Source organism: Canis aureus, chromosome 9 (assembly GCF_053574225.1).
Source record: "Canis aureus isolate CA01 chromosome 9, VMU_Caureus_v.1.0, whole genome shotgun sequence".
NCBI lineage: Eukaryota > Metazoa > Chordata > Mammalia > Carnivora > Canidae > Canis > Canis aureus.
Window position 1 is genome coordinate 4,751,799 of NC_135619.1, and position 26,333 is coordinate 4,778,131.

Consider the following 26,333-nt stretch of genomic DNA (forward strand, 5'->3'; position numbering starts at 1 on the left):
TTGATGACCACAGCTTTGTAGTACAACCTGAAATCTGGCATTATGATGCCCCCAGCTTCGGATTTCTTTTTCAACATTCCTCTGGCTATTTGGGGTCTCTTCTGGTTCCATTCAAATCTTAGGATAATTTGTTCCGGCTCTGTGAAAAATGTCAATGGTATTTTGATAAGGATTGCTTTGAATGTATAGATTGCCCTAGGTAGCAGAGACATTTTCACAGTATTTGTTCTTCCAATCCATGAGCAGGGAATGTTTTTCCAACTCTTTGTGTTTTCCTCAATTTTTTTCATATATGTTCTGTAGTTTTTAGGGTATAGATCCTTTACCTCTTTGGTTAGGTTTATTCCTAGGTATCTCATGCTTTTGGGTGCAGTTGTAAATGGGATTGACTCCTTATTTGTCTCATTGTCAGGTAGAGAAATGCCACTGATTTCTGTACAGTGACTTTATATCCTGACTCGTTGCTGAATTCCCATATGAATTCTAGCAATCTTGGAGTGGAGTCCTTTGAGTTTTCCACATAAAGTATCACATCTTCTGCAAAGAGGGAGAGTTTGACTTCTTTGCCGATTTGGATGCCTTTTATTTCTTTCTGTTGTCTGATTCCTGAGGCTGGGACTTCCAGTACTGTGGTGAACAGCAGTGGTGAGAGTCAGCCCCACTCAAATCTTGGGGACAAGAACAAGGGAAGGAACAGTCCCCCAGGGAGAACCAGGGTTACAGGATGCTGGGCAGGCAAACAACAGAGGTCAACTCGGTCCACTGCTGCAGTGCTCTGAGTAGCTGAGTGTGGTAAAACTGGGGTGTATATCTGAGACACGCTGATCCACATTTGGGTCAGGCACTTCTGTCCTTTTGGGTCAGCCTTTCTGACCCATGCCACCCCCATGTTATCGTCCATCGAGCTTGATGGCATCACTATGCCTCTCATCCCTCTAGCTGAACACCATAGGTATGTCCCTTTGGCCTCTCTTCACCCTCCACCCTGCGTGGTTGTCTGGTTGTCCCTTTCTCACCATCCCCCGGTTACCCTTGTAGTTTCTGTTGAGGTCTCTATCTCTCCCTATCCCCCAAATGATGTTTCTAAAACAGGCATCAGCAAACCACAGCTCCGGGCCAAGTCCAGCTCATTGCCTGTTTGTAGGTAGCCCACAGGCTTAAAATGGTTTCTACTTTTTTAAGGGTTCAGGAAAAAAAGAGAAATAACAATAGTTTGTAGTATATGAAAATTACGTGATACTCAAATTTCAGTGAACCATAAATAAAGTTTTATTGGAACACAGCCATGCTCATTTGTTTATGTATCATATACAGTTGCTGCTGCTCCATAGCAGCAGATTGAGTAGTTGCGACACAGACCATATGGCCCGCAAAGCCTAAAATACTTACTATGTGGCCCTTTACAGAAATCAGTCTGCCAGTTTTCAGCTTAAAATACCCCTTGTCACTCCTGAGCTCAGAAATCTTCTAGTGCTCCCTGGTATCATTGAGACAGTTAGGTTCCCATCCAGGCACTCGAGGTCCTATGATCTGGTTCAACCCCATGTTCCAGGATCTCTTCCCATTGTCAGGTCCTCTTCCTCCCAGAGGCCTTGGGTCCTGATGGCACAGAATTCCCAGCTCCTGGGCCCCTGCCCCCTTCCTGCCTCAGCACCCAGTTCATTCCTCTGCCCAGAAATTCTCTCCCCGCTTTCCTGGGATGCCCCGGAAATCCTCCAGAGCTCAGCTCTCCCGTCTCCTGCCCTTCCGTGGGTCACCTTCTCTGAGTTGGAGTTAATTGTTTTTTCTTCCATGTCCCACTGAAGCTCCATGTACACTTGTCCCGGTGACATTTGCCTTGTTAGGGCCCCATGGGCTCCCGGCCACCCCCTCTGTAGTAGACCGCAGGCCCTGCCTGCCTTACCCTTGCTCCCTCGCAGCGCAGGGCACAGACCTCCTGGTATATCTGTTCCGTGCTGGTTGAAAGGAGCGTGAGCCAAAATCTGGGCTGGGGCAGTTTCTGCTCCAGGGCAAGACCTGCTGGTGGCCTGCACGTAGGAGAGCTGCTGCTGGTGGAATGAAGGTCCTCAACTGTGGCCAGAGGAGCAGGGAAGTCCATTCCTACCGTCTGTGGGTGGAAAGAGACGGGAGATGTGCCACCGCTAAAAAATGTGGATTTGGGACTTAATGGGACCATAAGGAGAGGGTGGGGCGAGCGGAAAGGGGTGAGAATAGGAATTTTCTGGCAGGTTCTTGTTTACTCAAGTTGGGTGGAGAATATTGTGCACGGGGAGGATGGTGCGTGGGCAGCACGTGGGCTGGTGTAGACACACCATGTGTGAGAGGCAGGGGGTGGGCAGGTCTTACTGACACAGAGGCAGAGAGAAGCAGGCTTGGGTGGTCAGTGGTTAACAGCAGCTATGGCTTCATCTGAGGTGAGTAGAGTCGACACGCAGTGCTGTTACTTTCTTTCTTTTTTTAAAAATTTTTTAAAAGATTTATTTATTCATTCATTCAGAGAGAGCGAAGAGAGAGGCAGAGACACAGGCAGAGGGAGAAGCAGGCTCCATGCAGGAAGCCCGATGTGGGGCTCGATCCCGGGGCTCCAGGATCACACCCCAGGCTGCAGGCGGCGCTAAACTGCTGTGCCACCAGGGCTGCCCGTGCTGTTACTTTCAAGGGCATAATTTAGTGATCCCACGACTCTGCACCCCCCGCAGGTACAGCTGCCATCGGCCCCCCGGGCAGTGCTGTTGGCACCTCCCGCCGCATTCCCTACACTGTGCCTGTCATCTCCGTGGCTTCCTCATCCCCCTACCGGGACCCCGGAGCCCGGCATCTCCCAATCCCCTCACCCATCCCCTTCCTCCCCTCTCCTCTGGCAACCGTCACTTCTCAGTATTTATCTTTTTGTTTGTTTATTCATTTGTTTGGTTTTTAGATTCCACATATAAGTAAAATCATATAGTATTTGTCTTTCTCTGTTTGACTGTTTTCACTTAGCCTAATGCCTTCTGGAACGTGGTCTGGGAACTTCTATTACCCACCTGTGACAGGAACAGAACAGACTGAGAAGAAGCATTTACACACTTTTAAGCAATTTGACGTGGTGACAACCATGTACATGATCATTTCCTAGTGACTCCTTTTTCTAGCATTTACAAGGGGGTCAGTCAAATATAGAAACATGTTCTTTTTGTTTTGTTTTGTTTTGTTTTGTTTTTACTGCAGAAAGTATGAGAGTCATCTGGGGAAGTGATTATCAACAGGGGGGTGACTGTGTCTCCCCACGCACCCCACCTGGGTGACCTCTAGAGACACAGTTGGCAAAACTGGGGGCAGATGGTGGTACTGGTGTCTAATGGGTAGAAACCAGGGATGCTGAATAGCCTACAATGCGCAATACATCCCCCGGACAAAGAATCATATAGCCCCAAACATCAGTAGTGTCCAGGTTGAGAAACACTAACCTACAGAACAAAATCCATTAAAAATGGTGGCTGCTGACATTTTCATAGATCTGTCCTCTGAGGCAAGAGAAACAAAAGAAAAACTAAATTGTCAGAACTGTATCAAAATAAGAAGCTTTTGCACAGTGAGGGAAACCACCGATAAAATGAAAACACGACCTACTGAATGGGAAAGGATACTTGCAAATGATCTAATAAGGGCTTAATATCCACAATATGTCAAGAACTTATATCATTCAACACAAAAAATCCCAAATAATCCAATTAAAAACAGGAAGCAGCAAGCTTAATTTAGAGACATTTTCCTGAAGGCACTCAGATGGCCGACAGACACACAAAAATATGCTCAGCATCACTCATCCTCAGGGAAATGCACATCAAACACACACTGAGATATCCCCTCGCACCTGTCAGAATGATAACAATCAAAACAGCAGAAACAAGTGTTGGCGAGGACATGGACAAAAAGGGAGCCCATGCACCATTGGTGGGAATGCAAACTGGCGCAGCCACCGTGGAAGATAGAGTGGAGGTCCCCCCCAAAAAATTCAAAACAGAGTTACTACTGTATGATCCAGTAATTCCACTCCTGGGTATCTACTCCAGAAGACAATGAAAGCACCAGTGTGTCAGAGAACATTCTCTGCTCGTGTAGAATTCACTGTGTGCCAGGATGTTGTCACTCACGGGCCCTTGATGGGCTGTTTGTCCTTCCTCTCGTACGATGACCTACCCCTGAAGAGCACATGGGAGGGCACTGACCACACTCACCCTTGAAAGTGATGTTCATCTGGCATCGGGACAGATTCCCTGGCCACTTGCTGCAGTACACCCCTCTGCGGAGACGGCAGTGCTTGGAACCCTCCTGGGGAGGATATTTATCCAAAGGATACAAAATAGTGATCTGAAGGGGCACCTGCACCCCAGTGTTCACAGCAGCCATGTCCAAAATAGCCAAACTGTGGAAGGAGCCATGATGTCCATTGATTGATGAATGGAAAAAGAAGATACAGTATATACACACTAGAGTATTACTCAGCCATCAAAAAGAATGAAAATCTTGCCATTTGCAGTGACATGGATGGAACTAGCGTGTATTATGCTCAGTGAAATAAATTAGTCCGAGAAAGACCAATACCATATGGTCTCACTCATAGGTGGGATTTAATAAAGAAAACAGATGAACGTGGGGGAAGGGAATGAGAAATAAAATAAGACAAAAACAGAGGGAGGCAAGTCATTAAGAGACTCCTAACTACAGAGAGTACCCTGAGAGTTGATGGAGGGAGGTGGGTGAGGGGTGGGATCACTGGGTGACAGGCGTAAAGGAGGGCACATGATGGGATGAGCACTGGGTGTTGTATGTAAGTGATGAATCACCAAAGCCTACTTCTGGAACCAATACTACACTATATGTTAACTAATCTGAATTAAAAAGGAAAAAAGAAGCGTAAACATTTACAAAGACCACATAGTTGCTCAGCCAGTGCTCATTGAAGAACTGCCTTCAGTGTACAAGCGACCTTGAGAGAGAAAATGCCATTCTGTTCTTTCTGGGAGGGTCTCACTGTGCCTCTTCCAAGATGGGACTGAGAACTCAGCCCATGTGCTGAATCCTGGCCTGACACTTCCTGCCTTGAGGCCACTTGGGAGAGAGACAGGATTGTGCCAAGGAGAAAGATGGCCCAATGAGGAATCACAGGGGGTGGGGTCGGGAGACAGGGTGGGACCTGAGGGTACCAAGGGGGTGACCTGGACCTACAGCCGTGGGGTCTCACCTGGTGAGAATAGCTGGCAGGTCCCTTGTGGGTTCTGTGTGCCTGTCTCATCACCCGGCACTCACTTCTGCCTCATGTAGGGCACAGGGATGGCTCCTTCTCTGCTCCCCGAACCTAATTGGACAAGGTCTAGTCTGTCAGTCAGAATTCTCCAGAGAAAAAGGACCAATAAGAGGCACATGTACACACAGACACCTGTGAAGGGATGTTGGTCACAGAATTATGTGATGACAGGGACTGGTCAATCGGAAATCTGTGATGGACACGCAGGCTGGAAACTCAAGGCCAGTGCCAATGCTTTGGTCTTGAGGCAGCAGTTCTCTCTAAAGGCCTTCAGTGGATTAGGTGAGGCCCACCATGTTCTCAAGGTAAATCTCCTTTACTTAAAGTCAGTCAAAAGTAGATGGTGAGAATGTGACCGTGGCAACACCTGGATTTGTGTCTGATTAAATGACTGGCTACTATAGCCTAGACACGTGGCCACATGGGACGAACCGTTTTGTGCATGGGGTCAGCTCAGGACCAGGTAGAGGTAATTGGGGTGGGGGGCATTCCAGCCTCCCTCCGGGTCCACCATGGTTAGTGAGGACCCGGGACCACTCGCTCTTGGCAAGTCATCCCTCTTCGCCTAGATCAGAGTGTCCCCGGCAGGAGGTGCTCCAGCATCTGCCTCCCCTAGGAGGTGTCCACTCACCTCATTGAATGTGAGACTGACAAGGACAAGGCCACACCGACTGTCCGTGTTGGGGATGATGGAAGACTCTCCTGGCGTGTCAGCACAGACCAGCTCACAGTCTCTTGGCTAAGTGTTAGCGGTTCTTACTTGAGGTCACTGCCCTCCTCATGTGCAGAGTGGCCATGAAATTCATCCCCCAAACTGGGGCCCTGCGGATCGTTCTGGACGGCAGATGCAAAGCTGCATCGTCATGGGAGAACCAGAGCATATAAAAGACTTCATCACGGCTGTTGCTGGGTTTTCTTTTTCTTTCTTTCTTTCTTTCTTTTTTTTTTTTAAGATTTTATTTATTTATTTATCCATGAGAAAAAGAGAGACAGAGAGGTAGAGACACAGGCAGATGGACAAACAGGCTCCATGCAGGTTCCATTGCCCAATGTAGGACTCAATCTCAGGTCTCCAGGATAATGTCCTAGGCCAAAGGTGGTGCTAAACCACTGAGCCACCCGGGCTGCCCTGTTGCTGGGTTTTCTTAAGAGCTAGCCTCATGGGGAGCTATTTTCTGTGCCCATGTTCAGTGGATCAGGAGCTAATCCAGTAAAAAATATGAGCGTTATTTTGGGTCGAATTGTGTCCCCCTGGAAGACAGGTTGAGGTCCTAATCCCTTCTATCTCTGAATATGACCCTGTTTGGAAATAAAGTCTTTGCATAATTAGGATGAGGTCGGCTGGGGAGGCAGCTGTGCAAGAAGAGGCTGTTTAGGATTCTTCCACCTGCTTCCATCCCTGGATTAGTCTTGGGGTTCTTTCTTTCCACAGTTCTGTTGATTCGCTTATTTGTTCAAACAAATAAGCTGCAAAAAAACCACAGGATTTTGTGTTGTTTTCATTAATGCTTAGATTTATTTCCACATCCAATGTCTTTTTTTTTTTTTTAATGACGCTTGATCTAAGATGTGCTGCAAGGGCAGGGGCTTTACCTGCCTCATTCATGGATGTATTTATTCCCAGGATACAGAATAGTGCTGGGACACCGCAGGTGCCAGTGAACATTTCCCGAAGACTGGAGGAATGTGTCCCAACCACAAAGCTGTCTCCCTTTTCCTGGATGATGGGTGACTTGCAGTGTTTTTACCATTTGAGTTAACGGACATCTTTGCTTCTACTGTTTCCCCTTATGTTTTGAAAGACACACAGAACACAAACTGAATGCTGAGTTGTGTCAAAGGGAAGAAACATTTTCTGGCTCTTGAAACACAGTCAAATGCTACTTAGAGTTGAATTACCAAGGCATCAGTCTTGGCTCTGATGCTTGCTGTGAGTCCTTGGGCAACTTCCTTAACCTTTCTGTGCCCTAGTTTGCCCATCTGTAAAATGAGACTAATGATAATATTTCACAGGCTCATTGTAAGGGTTAAGTGGAATGAATACTCTATGTAAAGTATTTAGAGTGCCTAGTATACAGTAGGTCCTTTATATGTCTTTACTATTTATGGTTTATATGTAAAACTTACTGCTCTGGGACACCTGGGCAGCTCAGGGGTTGAGTGTCTGCCTTCGGCTCAGGTTGTGACCCCGGGGTCCTGGGATCGAATCCCACATCAGGCTCCCTGCAGGGAACCTGCTTCTCCCTCTGCCTGTGTCTCTGCCCCTCTCTGTGTGTCTCTCATGAATAAATAAAATCTTAGAAAGAAAAACAGCTTACCATGCTAATATAAAGTTATATCCGTGTTCCCAAACAGAAATCATTTACCTTAATAATCACTGTCCTTTTGGTAAATTCATCATTTCTGTGGTTCCCAATGGTGAGCAGCTCAGAGGTTATTGTCATACCATGTATGAGGACCTTAGTTACGGATTCACCGGAGGTATTTGGTAGCCATTCTCTGTCCGGTCTTGTAGCTGGACGTGGTCTGATAGAGGGTGGGTCAGGACAGGAATGGACAAATTGTCCCCCGGCACTACAAGACCATGCAACCTGGTGTGGGAGAAATACACGTAGACACGGCCAGTGGCTGTTGGAATTGTGGTAATGAACTAAGGCCGCCCACGGGAGAACACATCCCCAATGCTGGCTCAGTTTCCCACAACGGGGGAGTCCGGACCATTGCTTGTCTTTGGTAGAGATGCAAAGGCTGGTAGGGGAGCAGAGAAGCTTTAGCGTGAGAACCGGAAGCTTGGGTACGCCTGGTGGGAGATGGCTGGGGTGGGCCGTCTAGAAGCAGGACATGTTAGACCATCAGTTTGGGGTGTATATTTGTGTCCTGGGGCTGTTGTAATGAATGACCACAAGCTGGGTGACTTAAAACGACAAATTTCTTTCTTCTGATTCTGGAGGCTGGAAGTCTGAGATCAAGGTATCGGCAGGGCTGGTTCCCCCTGGAGGCTCTGGGAAGAATCTGTTCATTCCCCTGGCATCTGGTGGCTGCCAGCAATCCTGCCATTCCCTTGGCTCGTAGGCACATCACTGTGGTCTCTGAGGTCATCATCACAAACCTTTGTTGTGTCTCTGTGTGTCCTGGCCATGAGGACATGTTTTAAGGACATCAGTCTATGAGCTGGGGGGCCTTCCTAATCCTGATCTCATGTTAATTTAAATAATTTCATCCACAAAGACCCTATAGACAAGATTATGCCTCCGCCCCCCTCGCCGTGCCACATGCCACCCTCCAGTCCATATGTTGAAGCCCTAACCCAATATGACAATATTTGGAGACAGCACCTTAGTAGGTAGTTAAGCTTAAATGAGGTGATAAGGTGGACCCTTAGAAGTGGGAATAATGCCAGAGCTCACAGTCTGCACATACACAAAGGAGGCCAAATGAGGATACAGCGAGAAGACAATGGTCTCCAAGCTGGGAAGAGGGGCCTGACCACAAACCAACCCTGTGGGCAATTTGATCTTGGACACCAAGCCTCCAGAACTATGAGAAAACAAATTTCTCATCTATGGTGTTTTGTTGTGGCATCCCTAGTAGGGTAATATACCTAATTTATATTTTCTTTTTTTCTAATTTAAAATCAATTTAAGTAACATAGAGTGTATCGTTAGTTTCAGAGGTAGAACTCAGTGATTCAGCAGTTGCATACAATACGGAGGTCTCATCACATCATTTGCTCTCCTTAACGTCCATCCCCTGGTTACCCCATCACCCACCTCCTTCCTTTCAGAAACCCTCAGTGTTTCCTAGAGTTAGTGTCTCTTATGGTTTGTCTCCCTCTCTGATTTTGTCTTATTTAAAATTTTTTTTTCTTTTTTTTTTTAATTTATTTTTGATAGTCACACAGAGAGAGAGAGAGAGGCAGAGACACAGGCAGAGGGAGAAGCAGGCTCCATGCACCGGGAGCCCGACGTGGGATTCGATCCCGGGTATCCAGGATCGCACCCTGGGCCAAAGGCAGGCGCTAAACCGCTGCGCCACCCAGGGATCCCCTTATTTTATTTTTCTTTCCCTTCTCCCATGATCCCATTTTGTTTCTTAAATTCCACATATGAGTGAAATCATATGGTATTGGTCTTTCTCTGACTGACTTATTTTGCTGAGCATAATATCCTCTAGTTCCATCCCACATCATTGCAAGTGGCAAGATTTTGTTCTTTTTGACAGCTGAGTAATATTGCAGTGTGTGTGTGTGTGTGTGTGTGTGTCACATCTTCTTTACCCATTTATCTAACTTCTAAATAAGCTTCCTGGTAGACATGAGTTTTATTTAACCCATTATAGGGAACATATTTAGCTTTCTCTGGCTGGCCTGGAGTTGAAAGTGGGGACAAGCAGTAGGGAAGCTGGCCCTCGCTGACCAAGCCATGACCCTCTGGACCGGTCGTGGTTGGGCTTCTTGGATTGGCTTAATGGAGACACATGGATCAGGGTTCTGTTGTCCTGTATGGTATGGCCATTGTTCATTTGTATATTTGGGCTCTTAATTCTGTTGCTAAGTAACTGTGACGCTGAGTAAAACACTTGATCTCTCTGGACTTTACCTTTTCTCCCCTTTAAAATGGGGAGTGATGTGGCTCTGGTGGACAGGACAAGGATGTTTAGCATCAGGCCAGGGAAGGAGGTATGAATGGCAGCTTAGATTGATTGGTTGGCTTAGATTTTGCCCCTGTGATTTTGATAATCCCATGCCCTGTCCCAGGTAAAAGACAACTGGGCCAGGTAGCATCTAGAGCCTCTTCCAGCCCTAAAATTCCATGGTGGTTGCTCCTGGAGAGAGTAATCCTGCAGCTAGATCTTCTGATCATATTTTATTTTTCCTGGTGCATAATTTCTTTTGGAATATGCTGGGGAGTGGGGGAAGATAGGATTTTAAACTCCTTTTCATGTTGTTTAGGCCAATGATTTAATTATTTTTGCTTCTGTTTGAGACATGAGAGTGATGGTATAAAACCTAGACATTTCAACTATTGCCCATGAAAGGTATAAAATTCTTAGTAAAGTTATTTTAAACCAGAAAATTGAGGGAAAATCACGATTTTTTTGCTTTTGGTTTCTGGCACTTGGTGGTTTCTAAAACACAGAAGTTGAAATGATGGAAGTTTGAAGCTATTTAAATTACTTCTCAGCCTTACAGTCTAGCTTACATAGTTTCAGAATAAACGTCAGGGCTTAGAACATGGGGCTATTTTTAACCAAGGTTAAAAGCAGAGAGAGAATGGCGTGTTTTGAGGCAATTTTTTTCTGTTTTGAAAAATTCACTTCGCAGTTTATATTCCCTAAAGAGAATCGACTAATTGAAAGGTTGAAGAAAGATCAGCATCTAATGGAGGCACATCTCTGTCAAACACTTTCCTTATGGGAAAGGTCATGGCTCAGCATCCAAGCAGTGCTTTGGAAGCTCAGAGCTGAGAAAGCAGGGCTGGCCAGCCCATCTCTTGGACATCTTTTGGGCAGAGCTCATTCTAGCAACTCTTGAGTTCGTGTCAGAAGGACGGTTGATGACCAAATACTCATTCACTCCCTGGATGGTTCCTGAACACCCCCGTTGTTCCGGAACCCAGCAGCTCACAAGCTTGTCCAGAGCAGAGCCAGCGTGGGAGGGCAGGTGGCAGGAGCTGATGAGAGATTGTCAGGGCCACACTATGTGGGTTTGAGCATTGATCCTAAGAGCAAGTGGGAACCATCGAAGGGTTTCAGGCCATCCACGCATGTGGAGGAGCTGGACTGGCTGCGTGTGGAACCCAGAAAGGGGCAGATCAAGAGAAGACACGAGGAGGCTGGTGGAGATGGTGGGGGGGTGGACTCTAGCCGTGTAGGAAGTGAAATTACCAGGATGCTGTGGAGCATTGGCTAAAAGGGGGTGGAGGTATCAGCATTCAGCATGGGAAACAGAAGCCATTCTCCATGTTTTAAACAGAAAGGAATTTGATTCAGGGAACTATGTGTTTACAAAATTACAAGAAGGACTAAAGGAACTGGAGCTGGAAATAGGATGATCGAATTCAAAGATGATTTGTGGGGGATTAAGGGAGTGGTGGCTGTTGCCAGGAAGCCTCTCGGCACTTCCATCTTTGTAACCTGGGCTGGCAGAGGCAAACCTCTCTGCCTCTTTTCTTCCCTCCCAATCCCTTAGGTTGGCAGAGTCCCCCCGTCATTCAGAACCCTAGCTTCAAGGTCATCCAGACTACACAAAACAGGGAATAGGGCTGGTGCCTGTGCAGTGCACAGCCTCATGCACTGTATGTAGTGTCCCCGATGGGAAGGCTCATGGAAGGAGGTTGAATTGGAAGCTGGTTGTTAGTTGGCCCTGTCCACCTGTTACAGAGCATGGAAGGAGGATGGACCAGCACCAGGATTTCTTTCATGTAGATCAACATGGATGGTGAGTTGCTCACCAGGGACAGGTGTAAGGTACTTATAGGATGGTGATGCTTAAGGTGTGATGTTCAGTTGGTAGCTGGGCGTGTCAGGTCTTGAGGCCTGGGATTGGCATCTGGGAGAAGCCTGCAGGGATGAGGAAGTCAGAGCCATGATCACCTGGGGAAGGTGTGTACATGGGGAGAGAAGAGGGCTCAAGGAAGAGCTCCAAGAAACACAGTATTTGGGGCACCATGGAGCGGGGTCCTCTAGAGGACGCTGGGCAAGTGAGGAGGTGGGGGAGTCAAAGGAGCTAATAAGCAGAAACATTGAGTGGAGGTGGGACCATCCTCCAGTGTGGGTGGATCCTGGTGCATTTTGTCAAGTGAAAGAAGCCAGACCACGGGGTTAGAGGAACCAGGAGGGAGGGCTGCGCGCTGTATGACCCCACTGAGGCGACATTCTGAGAAAGGCTATCTGTAGGGAGGGAAACACCCCAGCGGTTGCCAGGAGCAGGGCTATGGCGGGGGGGGGTGGGGTGTGTGTCAACGACAGAAAGTCAACGCAAGGGAATTTGGGCTGATGGAAGTCTGCCCCTCAGGGTGTGGTGGTAGAGCTCAAGACCCATGGAGTGCATGCCCCAGAGTGAATTCTGTGTGCAACATGGGCCAGTGGGTGCATAGATCATTCATTCATTCATTCATATGTTCATACGTCCATAAATAGTGATCGGTTGTACAAAAGGTTTCAAGTAGATCGAAATAGGTCAAGTGGGTCCACTTCCCTGGACCCATGGAGTGACAGACAAGACCTCTGCAGGGGCAGGTCATGCACTACCAGGGCTGGCCTGCAGCATGCCGTGTGCAGGCTTCTTTTTAAGAGCATGACTCCTTGCCTGGCCCTTAGAGCCTGTCCGTGGGTGAAGGACATCTCAGTCCCCTTGTGCACCTGTCGCAGGTAGAATGCTCTGGTGATGAGCCTGGTGTGGACTAGGGTCCTGCCTGGCCTTCCTCTCCTCACCTGGGCCAAACCCTGGTTGTGTGACTGACGGGAAATCTAGCTTCTCAGATCCCCCACTTTCTCATCAAGAAAATGAAGATATGCCTTCTCAGGACTGGTGTGGCAGATGGGAGGGCCTTGGAAGGCTTGTAACGCAGCCTTGGGAACTCGACGTCGGTGCCCAGCTCTCCATGGACTTGCTGCCTGTGCTCCCCGCCCACCGCCCGTCAGTAACCCGCCAGGCTTGGCTCACTTCCCACCATCCCTGCAAGCTGCCCACTGTCTCCCAGTCGTTTGTTTACCCCTGCCCCTGCCCCTTTATGGGTACACTTGCAAGGCTCAGTACATGCGCTTGCCTGGCGCATGGTGATGCTCAAGGGCTTTGTTGACCTGTACGCACTCAGGATCAGGGGATGGGCCGTCTCGACCACCTGCCTCTTTCTGGATATCTCTGGCCCTCTCTGAAAGTCAAGTCACCCTCCAGGATGAGGAGCAGCCGGGCCCACAGGTGCATCGGGATCCCATCTGCCCTTTCCCAGAAGGTCCCACACCAATGAGCACGTACTTGCTGAACAAATTAATACATTCTGAAAACAAGCAGCAGTGTTGGCAAAAGTACAGAGCCTTGGGAGGGAATACTCTAGCCCGGGGTTTCTGAAATATAATGGCATCATCCAGGTACATTCATCAACAAAGAAGGGCAGATATGCCTGGGGGGCCTCGTTTATAGGGTTAGCTGGGTAGCTGGTGGTGGCGAGGGGGGTCACACACATCTTTGTCCCCAGGGGCCTTACAGTTTCCCCCTGATGTTCAGAAAGGCACTTAGTGGGAAAGGACACCCTCCCCCAGCTCCTACCGGCCTTGTACACCATGGGGGTGGGCGGGGGTGTGGGGAACAGATGCCAACACCTGAGGCATAAGGGTGTCCAGAACCAAAGGTAATGGAGAAGCCAGTTCTGGGCACCAGAGTCCAAAGGAGATAATCCTAACAGGGTGGTGGGCAGAAGCTGCTGGGTTTTTGGCAGCTTCCCCTTCCTGCCTGTTCCTCGGGCCCCCGCTCCCACCACCCAGAGTCAGGGTGCTGGCATCATCCCTGGTTTCCAGAGCAGGGCTCTACCTGCACACACATCGCTTCCCTTTCCCCACACCCACCCCTGCCAGATTCCTGTAGCTTAAAGGCTTAGGCATCACCTCCAAAGCCATGTGTGCCTGCCCTCTTGATTCCCTCCTGCTCCCTGGTGGAGATTTGAGCAGGTGGGGCTGCTCGGTGCCCACCCCCCCACCCCCCACAGGTATGCAAGCATCCTGTGCTTGAACATGACTGGGGTGGGGTTGCTGATCCCAGCAAGTCCAGGAGGAGGGTTTTCTCAGGAAGTGGGATTCAGCAGCACCGGCACCCTGATCCTGGTGTGGGGGCCCTGATCCCCTGCTCTTCCCCACTCAGCTGGTTCGGTCTTTCCTCTTGCTTTTTCACAAACCCGGGCCTCATCCTGTGGAACCATGGAGACAGACTTGGGTCAGGGCAGAGCCTGTAAGTTACCCGCCATGGGTGACAGGTGCCTACTGGGTGGAGCTGCTCATGGTGTGACCCTCCCGGCAGCCTGGTGGGCAGGTGCGGTGGTGAGACCCCCACTGCGCAGTGAGGGAGTGGCCCTGAATAGTCAGCTACTTGCTGAGGCCGAACAAGCAATAACTGAAGGGCAGAAACCCTTCCTGAGACCTGCTGTCCACTTCCAGAGCCCGTGACCCCAGCGGCTGCTGGAGACAGAGCTGGGATAGACAGAGTTCCTGCCTCGCAGGCTCCATGGCCCATCTGCACCCCAGAGGCCTATTTCTGGAAGATATGAGTCCTAAACCGGGGAGCAGACTGGTCCCAGCCACCAGTTGTGACCGGGGAGGGCAGGCTGACCGTCCACCTGCTTGCAGCCTCATGCAGGTTCTCCCACCACGTGTGTCCTGGGTGATCCCCAAGAACAGGGAAGGACAGACTCAGTCAGGGCCCCACAAGTATGGGTAGCTGCATCAGGACTGCAATTCAGGTGTCCCCTCCCACTTCACTTGAGATTTCCCTCCGTGCTAGATGCAGCCCCCAACCCCAGGTAAGGAACTCGGGGTCCCCCCAGGAGTCCTGGCTCATATGGCTGGGACCCCCACACCGGTCACTCTCCCCTCCAAGCATCAGCTGGGACCAGGGAGGGACACTGACGGCTGTGGGGCCTTTATCATGGGGTCAGAACATGTCCAGAGGACCTGGAGGGTCCGGACAGCTGTGTATCACGAGTGGCTGGAGGCTCTGCTGGTCATTGTGTCTGCACACCACAGTTCTGGCAGGGACGGCACGGCCTTCCCTCAGCCACCGGCCAGCTTGCATGTGGGCGGCGGAGCAAGCCAGGCCCTGTTCCTACCATGGACACAGCCACTTGTAACCCGTGTGTCCCCTGCTGGAGCCCAGACACGGCGTCCGCGCAGCAGAAAGACACATTGCTTTATTCTAGTTTTTGAAGAATTCCTGGGATTGAATAAATCAGCAGCTCTCAGCACATTAACTCAGAGAATCAGGAACTGTCTCGAATTTTCACAGCAGAAACGTCTACTGATCCGCGCTGACACAGCCCAGGCCATGACGTTTCTCCTGGAAAGAGATGCTCCCGGCCACAGGAATGCCAAGCCCCTTCCTCTGATAACCATCCCCGAGCTGACAGGCTGGGGAAGCAGACCTCCCCCTTGACATGACAGCAGCAGTTCTGTTCAAGAATTTTGATTATGAGGGGAAAAATGAGTGAAAGAATCTGTATTTCATTAAAGGCTGCAGGTTTTAGAGTGGGACCATTTTCTGGGTGTCCGGGGAGCCGGTGTTTTCCATGTCTTGTGGGAGACTCTGAGAAAAGATTTTCACAGAAGAGAGAAACCAAGACTTTCAGAGCCTAAGGCCAAATTGCATTTACAGAGAAGGGATTTTTGTCGTGAAAGTTCTGTGCAGCTTTACGGAGCACGTGGCACGAAGCTGGCATCCTTCGGGGTTTAAGTGGGTATGAGGGGACTGAGAGCATTCCGATGGGACGGGAAGATGTGGGTGGGCATTTGTATCAGTACTTACCATCTTTTGATTCAGTCAACTGCTAAAGTGTTCTGGGAACCCGCTTTGTGCCAGGCCTGGCTCAGGTGCAGAGAAGGGGATTCAGGACAAGGGGCATCCCCGCCTTCTGGAAGCTTCCAGCCCTGCTGGGGAAGATGTGGGGCTGCGGGAGTGTCCAGCCCAGGACCTGCACACATGATATTCACCAGCTGCTCACCCACTGGCCATCGGTCCCCTTGGATGGGGCAGTAGGGCGGAGGAGTTACTCCTTCGTCACCTGAGACCCTTCTGAGCCCCAAGAGGCACATTAGTTGCTCAGATCCCTTGGGAGGGTCAAGGCAGTGCCCCGAAGGCTGGATATCTGATTCCCTGAAGCAGCAAGTTCTTGGATCACGGGCTGCCCACCACCCAGGATGATGAGAGCCCATGACAAGAAGAGGGGCCCACTGCAGTGGGGGTTGTGGCACGGTGACTCGGTGACCCCAGATGGCAGTGTGTGGTAGACGCATACCTGAATCTGATGGGGTGTGAGGGCCAGGGGCCAAGGGCACAGGGACCGCTGCTCTCAGCCCTCGTTCCCTCCGCTGCTGTGCCTCAGCTGAGGGTCCCGCTGCAGGACTCCCAGAGCCTCAGCCGCGGCAATCGTGGCCCGTGGTAGGGGGATGTGGGGGTACATAGCTGATAACCACAGCAGTCTCCTCCTCGTGCCTGCACTGCCATCCCCAGCCCCGTGTCGCTGGACCTCCCTGGGGTCTTGGCTTCCCCATGTGGAGGGACAGATCTACCGTGGGGGAGGTGGGGAGGAGGGGCCGGGGGCCTTGCACCGCTGGGGGGTGGGCCAGGCTCAGACAGGACCCCCGTGGGAGAGGACGCTTCTGGGCTCTGGCCTGGATGCAGCAAGGCAGCCCTGTGCCAGGATCCTGAGGGGCACCTCTGACATTCCCGTGGGCCCCATGTGTGTAGAACGTATTGTTAGAAGGAGCTTCCCTGCTTTACCAGAGGTGCGACCAAGGGCTCAAGGGCTGTCCCTGCAGACATCCGAGGCAGGATCTGAACCTGGCCGGGACCACAGCGAGCTCCCAGCCTCAGCCCGTGGGAGGGACGGCATTTCCCCACGGCACCGTGGTGGGGGAAGCCACTTGGGACCCGTGTGGGAATGCTATCAGTGTCCTCCGAGACCATGAGGAGCATCCCCTGACTTCTCTCCTTGGCCTCTCTAAACTTCTCTCTACTTTCTTTTCCCAGTAGCCTCTTTTTTGAGCTGTGACTCGCAGACTGTGCACGGTCTGCACGGTCAACGAACTGCACGGTTTACCTGTGCAGTTTAAGATACCCAGCTGATGGGATCCCTGGGTGGCTCAGCGGTTTAGCGCCTGCCTTTGGCCCAGGGCACGATCCTGGGGTCCTGGGATCGAGTCCCACGTTGGGCTCCCGGCATGGAGCCTGCTTCTCCCTCTGCCTGTGTCTCTGCCTCTCTCTCTCTTTCTATGTCTATCATAAATAAATGAATACATCTTAAAAAAAAAAAAAAGGATACCTAGCTGATGGCCTACAGCATGTCCACCCTGTGCAGACATCACCACGGTTGTAGAGCCATTTTATTTACCCCCAAAGAAACCGTGCTGCGCCCTCCCACATCACCCCCAGGCCTCCGGGCCACCAGGCCTCCAGCCCTGGGCAGCCGCTTGCCTGCCTCTGTCTTGTGTGATTCGCCCGTTAGGGACTTTTATATTAATGGGGCCTTACAATGTGCAGCCCTGCGGAACTGGTCCTCCCAGCGCCGTGTTTTCAGGGTTGGTCCACGCCATAGCACATGTCAGTGCTTTGCTTGCTTTTTATTGCCAAACGTTCCTGTGTATGGAAAGACCATGTTTTACTGATCCATTCACTAGCTTTAGGTGTGTGGGTTGTTTCTATGTTCAGCCTCTGTGTGTCGTCCCGCTATGAACATTCTCACATGCGAGGTCTGAGTGGTCGTGTTCTCGTTTCTCTTGGGATCTCTGTGTCATGTTAGTGACCGCATGTTTAACCTTTTGGGGAACTGCCGGACTGTGTCCCCTGGGGTGGGGGGGTACCCAGCCAGGGAGGAGGGCTCCCACTTGTCCGTGTCCTTGCTGGTAACGCTGGTGAGCATCTGTCACTGCTGTCCTAATGGGTAGGAAGTGTTTCGTGCTTAAAAAACACTGCAAGGGACGCATGAAACTGGGCCATCCTAGTTTCTGAGGATGTCGGTGGCTAATCCAGCGTTCGGCAGCGTTTTCTGAAGAGTGCAGGTGAGCTGAGCACAAAGGCACTGCAGCTGGCCAGCCCCCTGCCAGGGTTGCCCACAGCCGGCAGGCTCCCTGGTCCCATGGGGAACTGTCACGCTGCATGCAAGGCCCGCAGGAGGCCTGCTGACCACTGACACCTTGCCGTGTCTTCTTGTCTTCCAGCGATTCATGAGTTCCCCACGGACCTGTTCTCCAACAAGGAGCGACAGCATGGAGCTGTCCTGCTGCATATCCTCGGTGTAAGTGGGCCTGGTGGGTGGGGTGACCCCAAGCTGCCGGCGGGGGCCGCAGCGTGACAAAGCTGTGCCATCTTTGTAGGGGAGGACCTAGGAGGGCCAGTACAGGGCCCATTTTAACCACAAAAAGGCCCCCAAAAAAACAGAATCCTAGGTGTTGGAGGACGTGCTCAGTGTTGCATGGCTAATCACCCCAGAGCCGAGACAAGATCTCAGATCTCCTTGTGCCTCATTTTCTGCTTTTGTGAAGCAGACGGCATCTTCCCCGAGTGTGAACACGCGAGAGCATGAACAAAGCACACCAGGTGTTGCACAGCCCGAGAGAAGGGCTCTGTGCACGCTCACTGTCGTGATTCCCATGATGCCGCCACTGCCACGTCTCAGCACCATTACATGCCTCTACCTTAACCGTGGTGCGCTGCTTCTTGGGCTTCCCCGTGTCCCTGGGTGAGCCTTGATGGTGGAAGTGGGGTCCAGATAACGATTCAAAAAGGAGTCGCAGGTCCAGACCTGAATTACGGGTAGAAGTCCTCGCCAGCAAACTGAGCCTGAAGCCACTGCCTGGTCTTTACCAATCAAGCTTTATGGGAACGCAGCCATTCCCAGCGTCTCTGCGTCATCATGCTTCCATCAGAGTAGGCGTAACACGGGTCATGTGATCCACAAACCCAATACCATGTCCCATCTGTCCCTGGGCGGAAGACTTTCGCCAGCCCTGTGGTGTCGTGTGCAGAGGCGAAAGTGCTCACGATTTGCTTGTCTACTGGGGACACAGTGAATCGCCCTCTAATCAGGGTCTCCAACCGCCTGGCCCCTCCGGCCCCTCGAGAGCCCTGCTGGGGTTAGTCTCCGCAAGAGAGAATCAGAAAGCCAAAGCTGGGCCCGTGGCAGAGGTGGTGGCCTCCTGAGGATGAGCAATGAGTGAGGCTGCCACAAACATGATAAACCACTGACGAAGTGAAGATGGGGGGCCAACCCCGGGTGACAGGCCCCTGCATCCCAGCGGAGGGGCTGGTCTTCCTGGCATTGCTGGCTTTCCCTTGCACTCCTCTTTCAGTAAGAGGCCATGGGTGTGGCGGGTTGGGACCCCCCCTTCTGCTGCTCCCACTTCAGAGTTGTGGCGTCACTAAGATGAGACCTCATGTCCGGAACCTGAGAGTCCCTCGGGAGTTGTGCAGGGACTGTAGCCGACCTATGGCCACAGGGGCCCAACTAGCCCACCTCCCAGGCTTATAAGTAAAGTCTTATTGGCACTCAGCCACGCGCTACAATCCCTCGTCCAGCAGCAGAGCCCTCGCAACAGGGCCTGTGTGACCGACTGGTCGACACTGAAATATGTACTTTCCGATCATTCAGAACAGCTTTACTGACCCTTCCCCCTTTTTTTAAATTTTTTTTATCCATGAGAGACACACAGAGAGAGGCAGAGACACAGGTAGAGGGAGAAGCAGGCTCCCTGCAGGGACCCCGATGTGGGACTCGATCTTAGGACCCCAGGGTCACACCTTGAGCACCCCTGACCCTGTTCTTTAAGAGCAAGCCAAGGCCTGGGCCTGGCAGCAGGTTCCTATGTGCAGCCCTGGGAGGCTCATGGAGCTGTCCGGCTCTGAGCGCGGGGCCATCCTGGCCCGTTTTCTGAGGTGTGTCCGGGGTATCAGGGAGCCGCGGCCTCGCAGATGTCCCTTCACCTGGGAGATGGCATCGGGGGCGTTTCTGGGTGAGAAACCAAGTCTGCATCCTTGAGATGCCCATCGCGGGCTCTGTCTCCTGTGCTGTCTCCTTGGCCCGTGATCCCTGGTGTTGGTCCCGCCCCCAAGACAGCGAGTTGGACCCAGGGCCCGCGGGGACTGCAGTGCCCCCCACTGCCTCAGAGGCCGTGGCCACAGCTGGTGCAGCTCCCAGGTGATGTGGTCACCACTAATTCATGTGCCCTTCCCACCACCTCACAGTTGTTTTTCCTGAAGCAGCCCAGCCTTGCCCATTCTTGTGAACAGTGTCCATGTCACCTTGTCTTTAAAGATAGGAATGCTTCCCTTGGCGTTTAGCACAAAGTTCCTCACCTCCTGTCCACGGGGCCTGGTCCCTGCAAGCTCACCTCCTCTGTTTTCCACTTCCATCCCACTCTGCTCCAACCTGCCTTGTCAACCATGTTCTTCTCACGTACATCAAGCATATGCCTACCTCAGGACCTTTGCACTTGCCTTTTCCCAACAGTTATACTTTATTTTTGCCTATTTGTCCCACTAAGGTCAGTTACGGGAGGCAGAGGCATTTCCTGGCAAGGTAGCCATGTATCCATGATGCCTAGGATGGCTCCTGGCCCGTCAGATGAGCTCAGGGAAGCCATGTTGGATGCACAGGACACAATGGGGTCTGTCTGTAAAACCGTTTGAAAACTAGCAATCTGCTCTTACTGGGTCACCAAGCAGATGAAGAGCCTGAGACCTGGATGCGTAACGTATCCCAAGTCCTGTGGCAAACAAATCCCCGAGTCACACTGGAGTCTGGGTTTGTTTCCGGAGCCCCCGCGAGGGCGGCCGCTATACCCTGACCTCTGCCAACATGGTGGCAGCCTGGGACCTGTGGGCCCTCCTAGCGGCCATTGGCTCCAGGCAGGGTGGCCGTCGGTAGGAAGGACACGCGCCCCCAGTGAAGGTGAGGGGGTAAGGTCGGGCTCGTTACTTCAGGCCTGTGGTGCTGATTCCACGTGCTCCCCTCGGCCCTGAGGGCCACCGTTGCCCCTGGAGAGCTCTGGGGCCGGAAGACCGCTGCTGCTTAGAGATGCAAGGAAGGAACCCGAGACCCTGCGGCCTGAGTTCTCTTCCCCCTGTGCTGCCGGCATGTCCTGTCCCCTCCCTGGGACTCAGTTTCTCCATCTGCTAGTAAGGGCGCTGAGGGAGCATGTCTCTGTGGCGCTAGAACCTTCCTCAGCGTGTCTCTGCCCATGAGGCCCCAGGTGTGGGGCATGACGGCCGCCTAGCAGCAGGTGCCTTTGCTCACAATCTTCCCCGTTTCCTCTGCAGGCTCTGTACATGTTCTACGCCTTGGCCATAGTGTGCGATGACTTTTTTGTGCCGTCTCTAGAGAAGATCTGTGAGGTACGCAGAGCAGGCTGGGCAGGGCGGGCGCCAGGGCGATCAGGCGATCAGGACAAGGGCACGGTGGTGCCAGGCCGGGCGGCGAGACCGCAGGGAAGCCTGGAAACCACCCCCCAGCTCTGTCCCTGTGACGTCTCCATGCTGCCCCAGGCCGTGTTGCAGTGACACCTGCAGCAGCTTCTGAGGACAGGTGCTTCCCTGCTGCTGAGCCCAGAACCGGGACTTTCTGACCTGGGCTTCTGAAGAGCAAGTACATGACACGGAGGGTGTGCGGAGGCCTCCCCCGGCTGCCCCTTGCTCACCCGTCCACCCCCCCCACCCTGACCAGGCTGTGGGTCAGGGAACATGTTAAGCCAGAGAAGGAGCGTGAGGAGAGGATCAGGAAATGGCCTGGGATGTTGGGGCAGGAGGCGCCCCCTCAGTGCCCTGGAGCAGCATTCTGAGGGTGAGCAGAGGCGGCCCCCGGGAAAATCACAGTCAGCTGGACCTTAGGGGTCGTGCCCTGGGGTCATGCGCTGACATGAGAACCTAGGGGGACCGCAGCCAAGGGGTTGGGCATCCTGCCTTTCTGGGGGTGACTCAGGCCTGTGGAAGATGGGTGACCAGTGGCACAGGACAACCCCCAGTGAATGTGCCCTATAGGTCACCTGTGTCCGTGAGGACACAGAGGTGGGCGAGGGGGATGGTCCTGTAGCACTAAGGGCAAATCCAGTATGAGGGAATCCATAAAAGCCATTAAAGGACTGAAGGGCCAAGAAGAGGGACAGAATGTCTGCTGGGGAGAAGCCTGGGAGGGCTTCATGGAGAAGGTGGTATTCGGTCCAAACTTCTGAAGTGGAAAGGATTTCTCCACACAAGGAGGGAAAGGAAGGGCATTCCAGGAGGAAGGAATGGCCCCGGCAAGGGCAGGACAGGACACAGCTGGATGTGTTCTGCTGGAAGGTGATGCAGATGCTTCGATGGTGCGGCATCTCCTGTAAGGTGAGGTGGGGGTCAGTGCTTGACAGAAGCCTGGAGCTCCAACCCCTTGGATGGACCCCTCAAAGCAGAATCAGCAGGGAGGCTGTGCTCACCCCGGGCTGCCTGAGGCCCAGGGAGGCCGAGCCCTGTCCGGAGGCCTTTGCGTTTCACGGGGTGGGCATGTGCAGGCTGCCACTCGGGGAGACCCAGAATGTCCGTGGTTCCTTCAGCATCCAAGGCCCCCAGCGCTACATTCCTGATGCAAGAACAGGCCTCTGCGGCCAGAGCATGGCCTTGCCGAGCATCCCTCATGCTGCCTCATGCCCAGGGACTGGGCATCTGGGTCCTTGTCTCCGTGAGCCTCCAGCCCTCAGGCCTCCATGCACAAGGCCTTCCAGAACACAAGAGCCACCCTGTGTGGGGGGACGTCCTGCTGCCCGTTTGTGTGGGAGTGTACATGGCACCCACGGTCCACGTGGACAGTGGTGGCGGCCCCCACCCAGCACTGCTGCGGACCAGACTCCGAGGCCGACTGTCCAGGGTGAAAAGGACCAGCCGTGTACACATCATCCCATGGGGAGGCAATAGGATGGTCCTCAGACTTGTGTTGGGGTCACTGAGAGCCAAGCTTTCACACTTGTCCCAGGGGGAACAGCTGGCTCCCCTCCTAGAAAGGTGACCTCAGGGGCATGGAGGCTGAGCAGAGGGGACTGGGGTGGGGGAGGCGGACAGGGGACTCGGGCTGAGCGGCCCATGGAGTGGCCAGAGGCCTGTGCTTGGCACAGGGAGGGGACACTGGCTACCGGGTGTCCCCCCATCACAGCCTGAGTGCCTGAGGTCCCTTCTGTTCCAGAGACTCCATCTGAGTGAAGATGTGGCCGGAGCCACCTTCATGGCTGCAGGAAGTTCGACACCCGAGCTCTTCGCCTCTGTTATTGGTAAGAAATCCCACCGGCTGGGGCCGCAGAGGTCCAGGGAGAGCCCAGGTTTGCCACCCCGACCACAAGGGCATGGGTCAGTCCCCACGTTCTCACAGGTAAAGGGAGGGCTGGGGACAGAAAGTGAATCCATGGTTTCCTGCCGCATGTGATGCACCCAAGAGCGGGTGGCACACGGTGATAAGTGATAAAAACGTTCTCAAGTGGGATTGCGGCGACCACACACAAAGCTGTGGCTGTGCCGAAACCCTGGATTATGTCGTTGATGAGGGCGAGTTTCATGGCAGGGGGAGCACCACTCAATGAAGCGTTAGGAAACGGGAGGCGTGGAGCAGCTGGTCCCCGCAGCATGGAAATGTAGGCCTCACAGCAGCCCAGGTCTGAGGCAGAGCAGGCACAGGACGATTCCTGCCTTTCCTGTTGCAGGTGTGTTCATCACCCATGGAGACGTCGGCGTCGGGACCATTGTGGGCTCTGCTGTGTTCAACATCCTGTGTATAATCGGCGTGTGTGGATTATTCGCGGGGCAGGTCAGTGGCTTTCCTCCCCTCATGGGGGGATGTGGGGGTCAGCAGTGGGGGGACCGTGGGCCTCCCTTACCTGCACCCCTAACTGACCGAGGCTCCGTCTGTGAGCCTGGGTCCACGTGGCTACGAGCGTCTGGGGCTGCTCCTGTGTCCAGCGTCGGGGGTCCGAGGGCAGGGCTGGTGTCTGCTCTCTGTCTGAGGGTGGGCTTCTGCTCAGCAGTAGTAGGTAGTGGGGAGGTACCTCCTTGAACCCTGACCCCGAGCTAGATCCTGGACACGTGTGAGGCCTGCATTTGATCTGCTTAGCAAGGAGCATGGAGCTGCCTGTGGCTGACACCCCAGCATCTTCCAGGTCCTCAGGGCCACGGGGGCATTAGTCTCCATCCCTGAGAAGTCAGGCATATGGGCAGCCCCTACATGGCCAAGGGGGGTAGAGGTGGGCCGCTTGCCTGCCACCAGAAGGTTCCCGCATCAGAGGGGGAAGCAGGTGCCTATGGCCTTGACCCTGGGTTCTGCTAGAGACGTGAGATGCTGTGACCACGGAGGAGCAGGGGCAGCTCTGTGTCACCTGCAGATGTCCCTGCTTCCCCAAATACAGCGAAAATCACAGGGTGGCCTTGAGCAGCCCCGGGGGGTTTGTTCCTGGTGCAGTTAGGAGGAGCTCCATGGACACGTCCCTGCTCCCGTAGGGGCCGGGGGCAGTGAGAAGGCCACCCCATACCGGCACCTCTGTGTCCCCAGCCAGCAGCAGCTGACAGCCCTTCATTCGGCAGGTGGTCCGTCTGACATGGTGGGCCGTGTGCCGGGACTCCGTGTACTACACTCTCTCTGTCATCGTGCTCATTGCTGTGAGTTACCCCCCGACCTGGGTGTGGGCACAGACCCCCACCCATCGCCATCCCCAGCACTGTGACCAGAGAACCCACAGCACCCCGACCACGGGGTGTGCTGACTGTACCATGCAGTCACATTGACCAGTCCCCTCACCACTGCGTCTCCTTGTGCTAACACCCCAGTTATGGAGCAAATCCAGGGACCCCCGCAAATGGAGAAGGCAAAGCATGTGTCATGTGGTCCACACGGTCATGTGCAAGTACTTTGCTTGTCGGGCACCCTCAGGGTTTCACTTAAAGCCCTTTTCCCGAGGATCACAGTTTCTGGATTTACAGCCAAGTGCAGAGCAGGAAAGAGAAGCTGACATGGTGTCCAAGTGGGCAGCCGGGGGACAGGGTGAGAGTCAGAAGGGCTGGGTCTGTTAGTGGGGGAGGTGAGGGGACTTATCCCCATCCCCCCAGGGCCAGGGTGACCTCATGGCCATGACATGGAAGCACCTGACCAGGCTACTGCTGAGCTGAGCGCCGTGCCATCCCTGGGGGGCATTCGGTCCAAGAGGTGGCATGAGGAAGGCCTCACCGGGCAGGTACACAAGGTGTGCCCAGATTTCTGGGATGTGCTCCAGAGGGCCCGTTCTCAGACTGGCAAGACCTAGAGCCAGCCATATAGGACAGTCCCATCCCTTGTATCCCATCTATTGCTGTATAACAAGTATCCCCCAGCGGCTTAGAATAGCGAGCCTTTGTCACTCTTGTTTGCGGATCAGAACCTTGGGGGTGGCTTACTTGGGCCTCTGCTTCAGGGTCTCTCATGCACGTTGGCCGGGCTCCTAGGCCCCCTTGGGTGAGGAGCCCCTTTTGGGGTCCCTCGTGTGGCTGCCGATGGGCCTCTGACCCTTCCTGGCTGGCTGCCCAGCCATGCCGCACACACCACACCAACCGGCTTCCGTGAGAGCGAGGGTAAGGAGGTACCAGCATGGAAGCCACAGTCTGTAGTCTGTGACCTCATCTCAGAGGCGATGACCCATCACTTTTGCCATCTTCTGTGTGTTAGGAGCCAGTCCCTAGGTCTGGGGGCAGTGGCATGATGTCAGACCGGGACTATGGGAGACCACTGGGGCCCCGGCCTACCTCAACCCCAAAAATGAAAGTTACATATGAGATAAGTTACCTGTACAGTTTCCAAAATTAAAAAATCAACATGGTGCCCAAACTACCAAAGACCAAGATAATTTATGTAAGAGGACACACCTTTCAGCATGTAAGCGTTTTGCACAAAGATGCTACAACACCTGCTGGTGTCATGTGTTGCCCCCTGTATAGAAGATCTCTGAGCCCTAAAACCACTCACACACACTGAGGCCAGATGCTGCGGGCACCTTGGGCCCCATGAATGGGGCCGACGTTGATGACGTGATTTTCCAGAGTTAGGAAACCCTCCGGATAAAATCCCAGGCAGAGCCACGTACAGTTGTCCTTCGATTCCCATGAGAGCCGCCTCTCCAGGAAATTAAATATGTACTAAAACCACATAAAAGTACTTTGATTTATAAAATGGGGTTAAGTTCTGGGCCCAGGCCTTCCCTCCCCTCCCTGCCCCACTTGCCTGAATGTTTAACAAGACATTTAAATAAGACGTGTGTCCAGTGTGGACAAACTCTCCTGATACAAGGAGCTCACGTGCCCAGGTGG

General features: G+C 52.9%; 1 protein-coding gene across 4 annotated transcripts in view; it reads left to right on the forward strand.

Moving 5' to 3' along the window:
• The window catches only part of SLC24A4 (solute carrier family 24 member 4), a 164,275-nt gene that overhangs the window by 79,905 nt on the left and 58,037 nt on the right, over positions 1-26,333 (forward strand). For all 4 annotated transcript variants that reach the window (XM_077908532.1, XM_077908533.1, XM_077908537.1 and 1 more), the window contains 5 exons: positions 18,212-18,288; positions 21,309-21,383; positions 23,197-23,281; positions 23,708-23,811; positions 24,582-24,656. In XM_077908532.1, the coding sequence (XP_077764658.1) occupies positions 18,212-18,288; positions 21,309-21,383; positions 23,197-23,281; positions 23,708-23,811; positions 24,582-24,656 (416 nt within the window). The remainder of the gene's footprint in view (positions 1-18,211; positions 18,289-21,308; positions 21,384-23,196; positions 23,282-23,707; positions 23,812-24,581; positions 24,657-26,333) is intronic.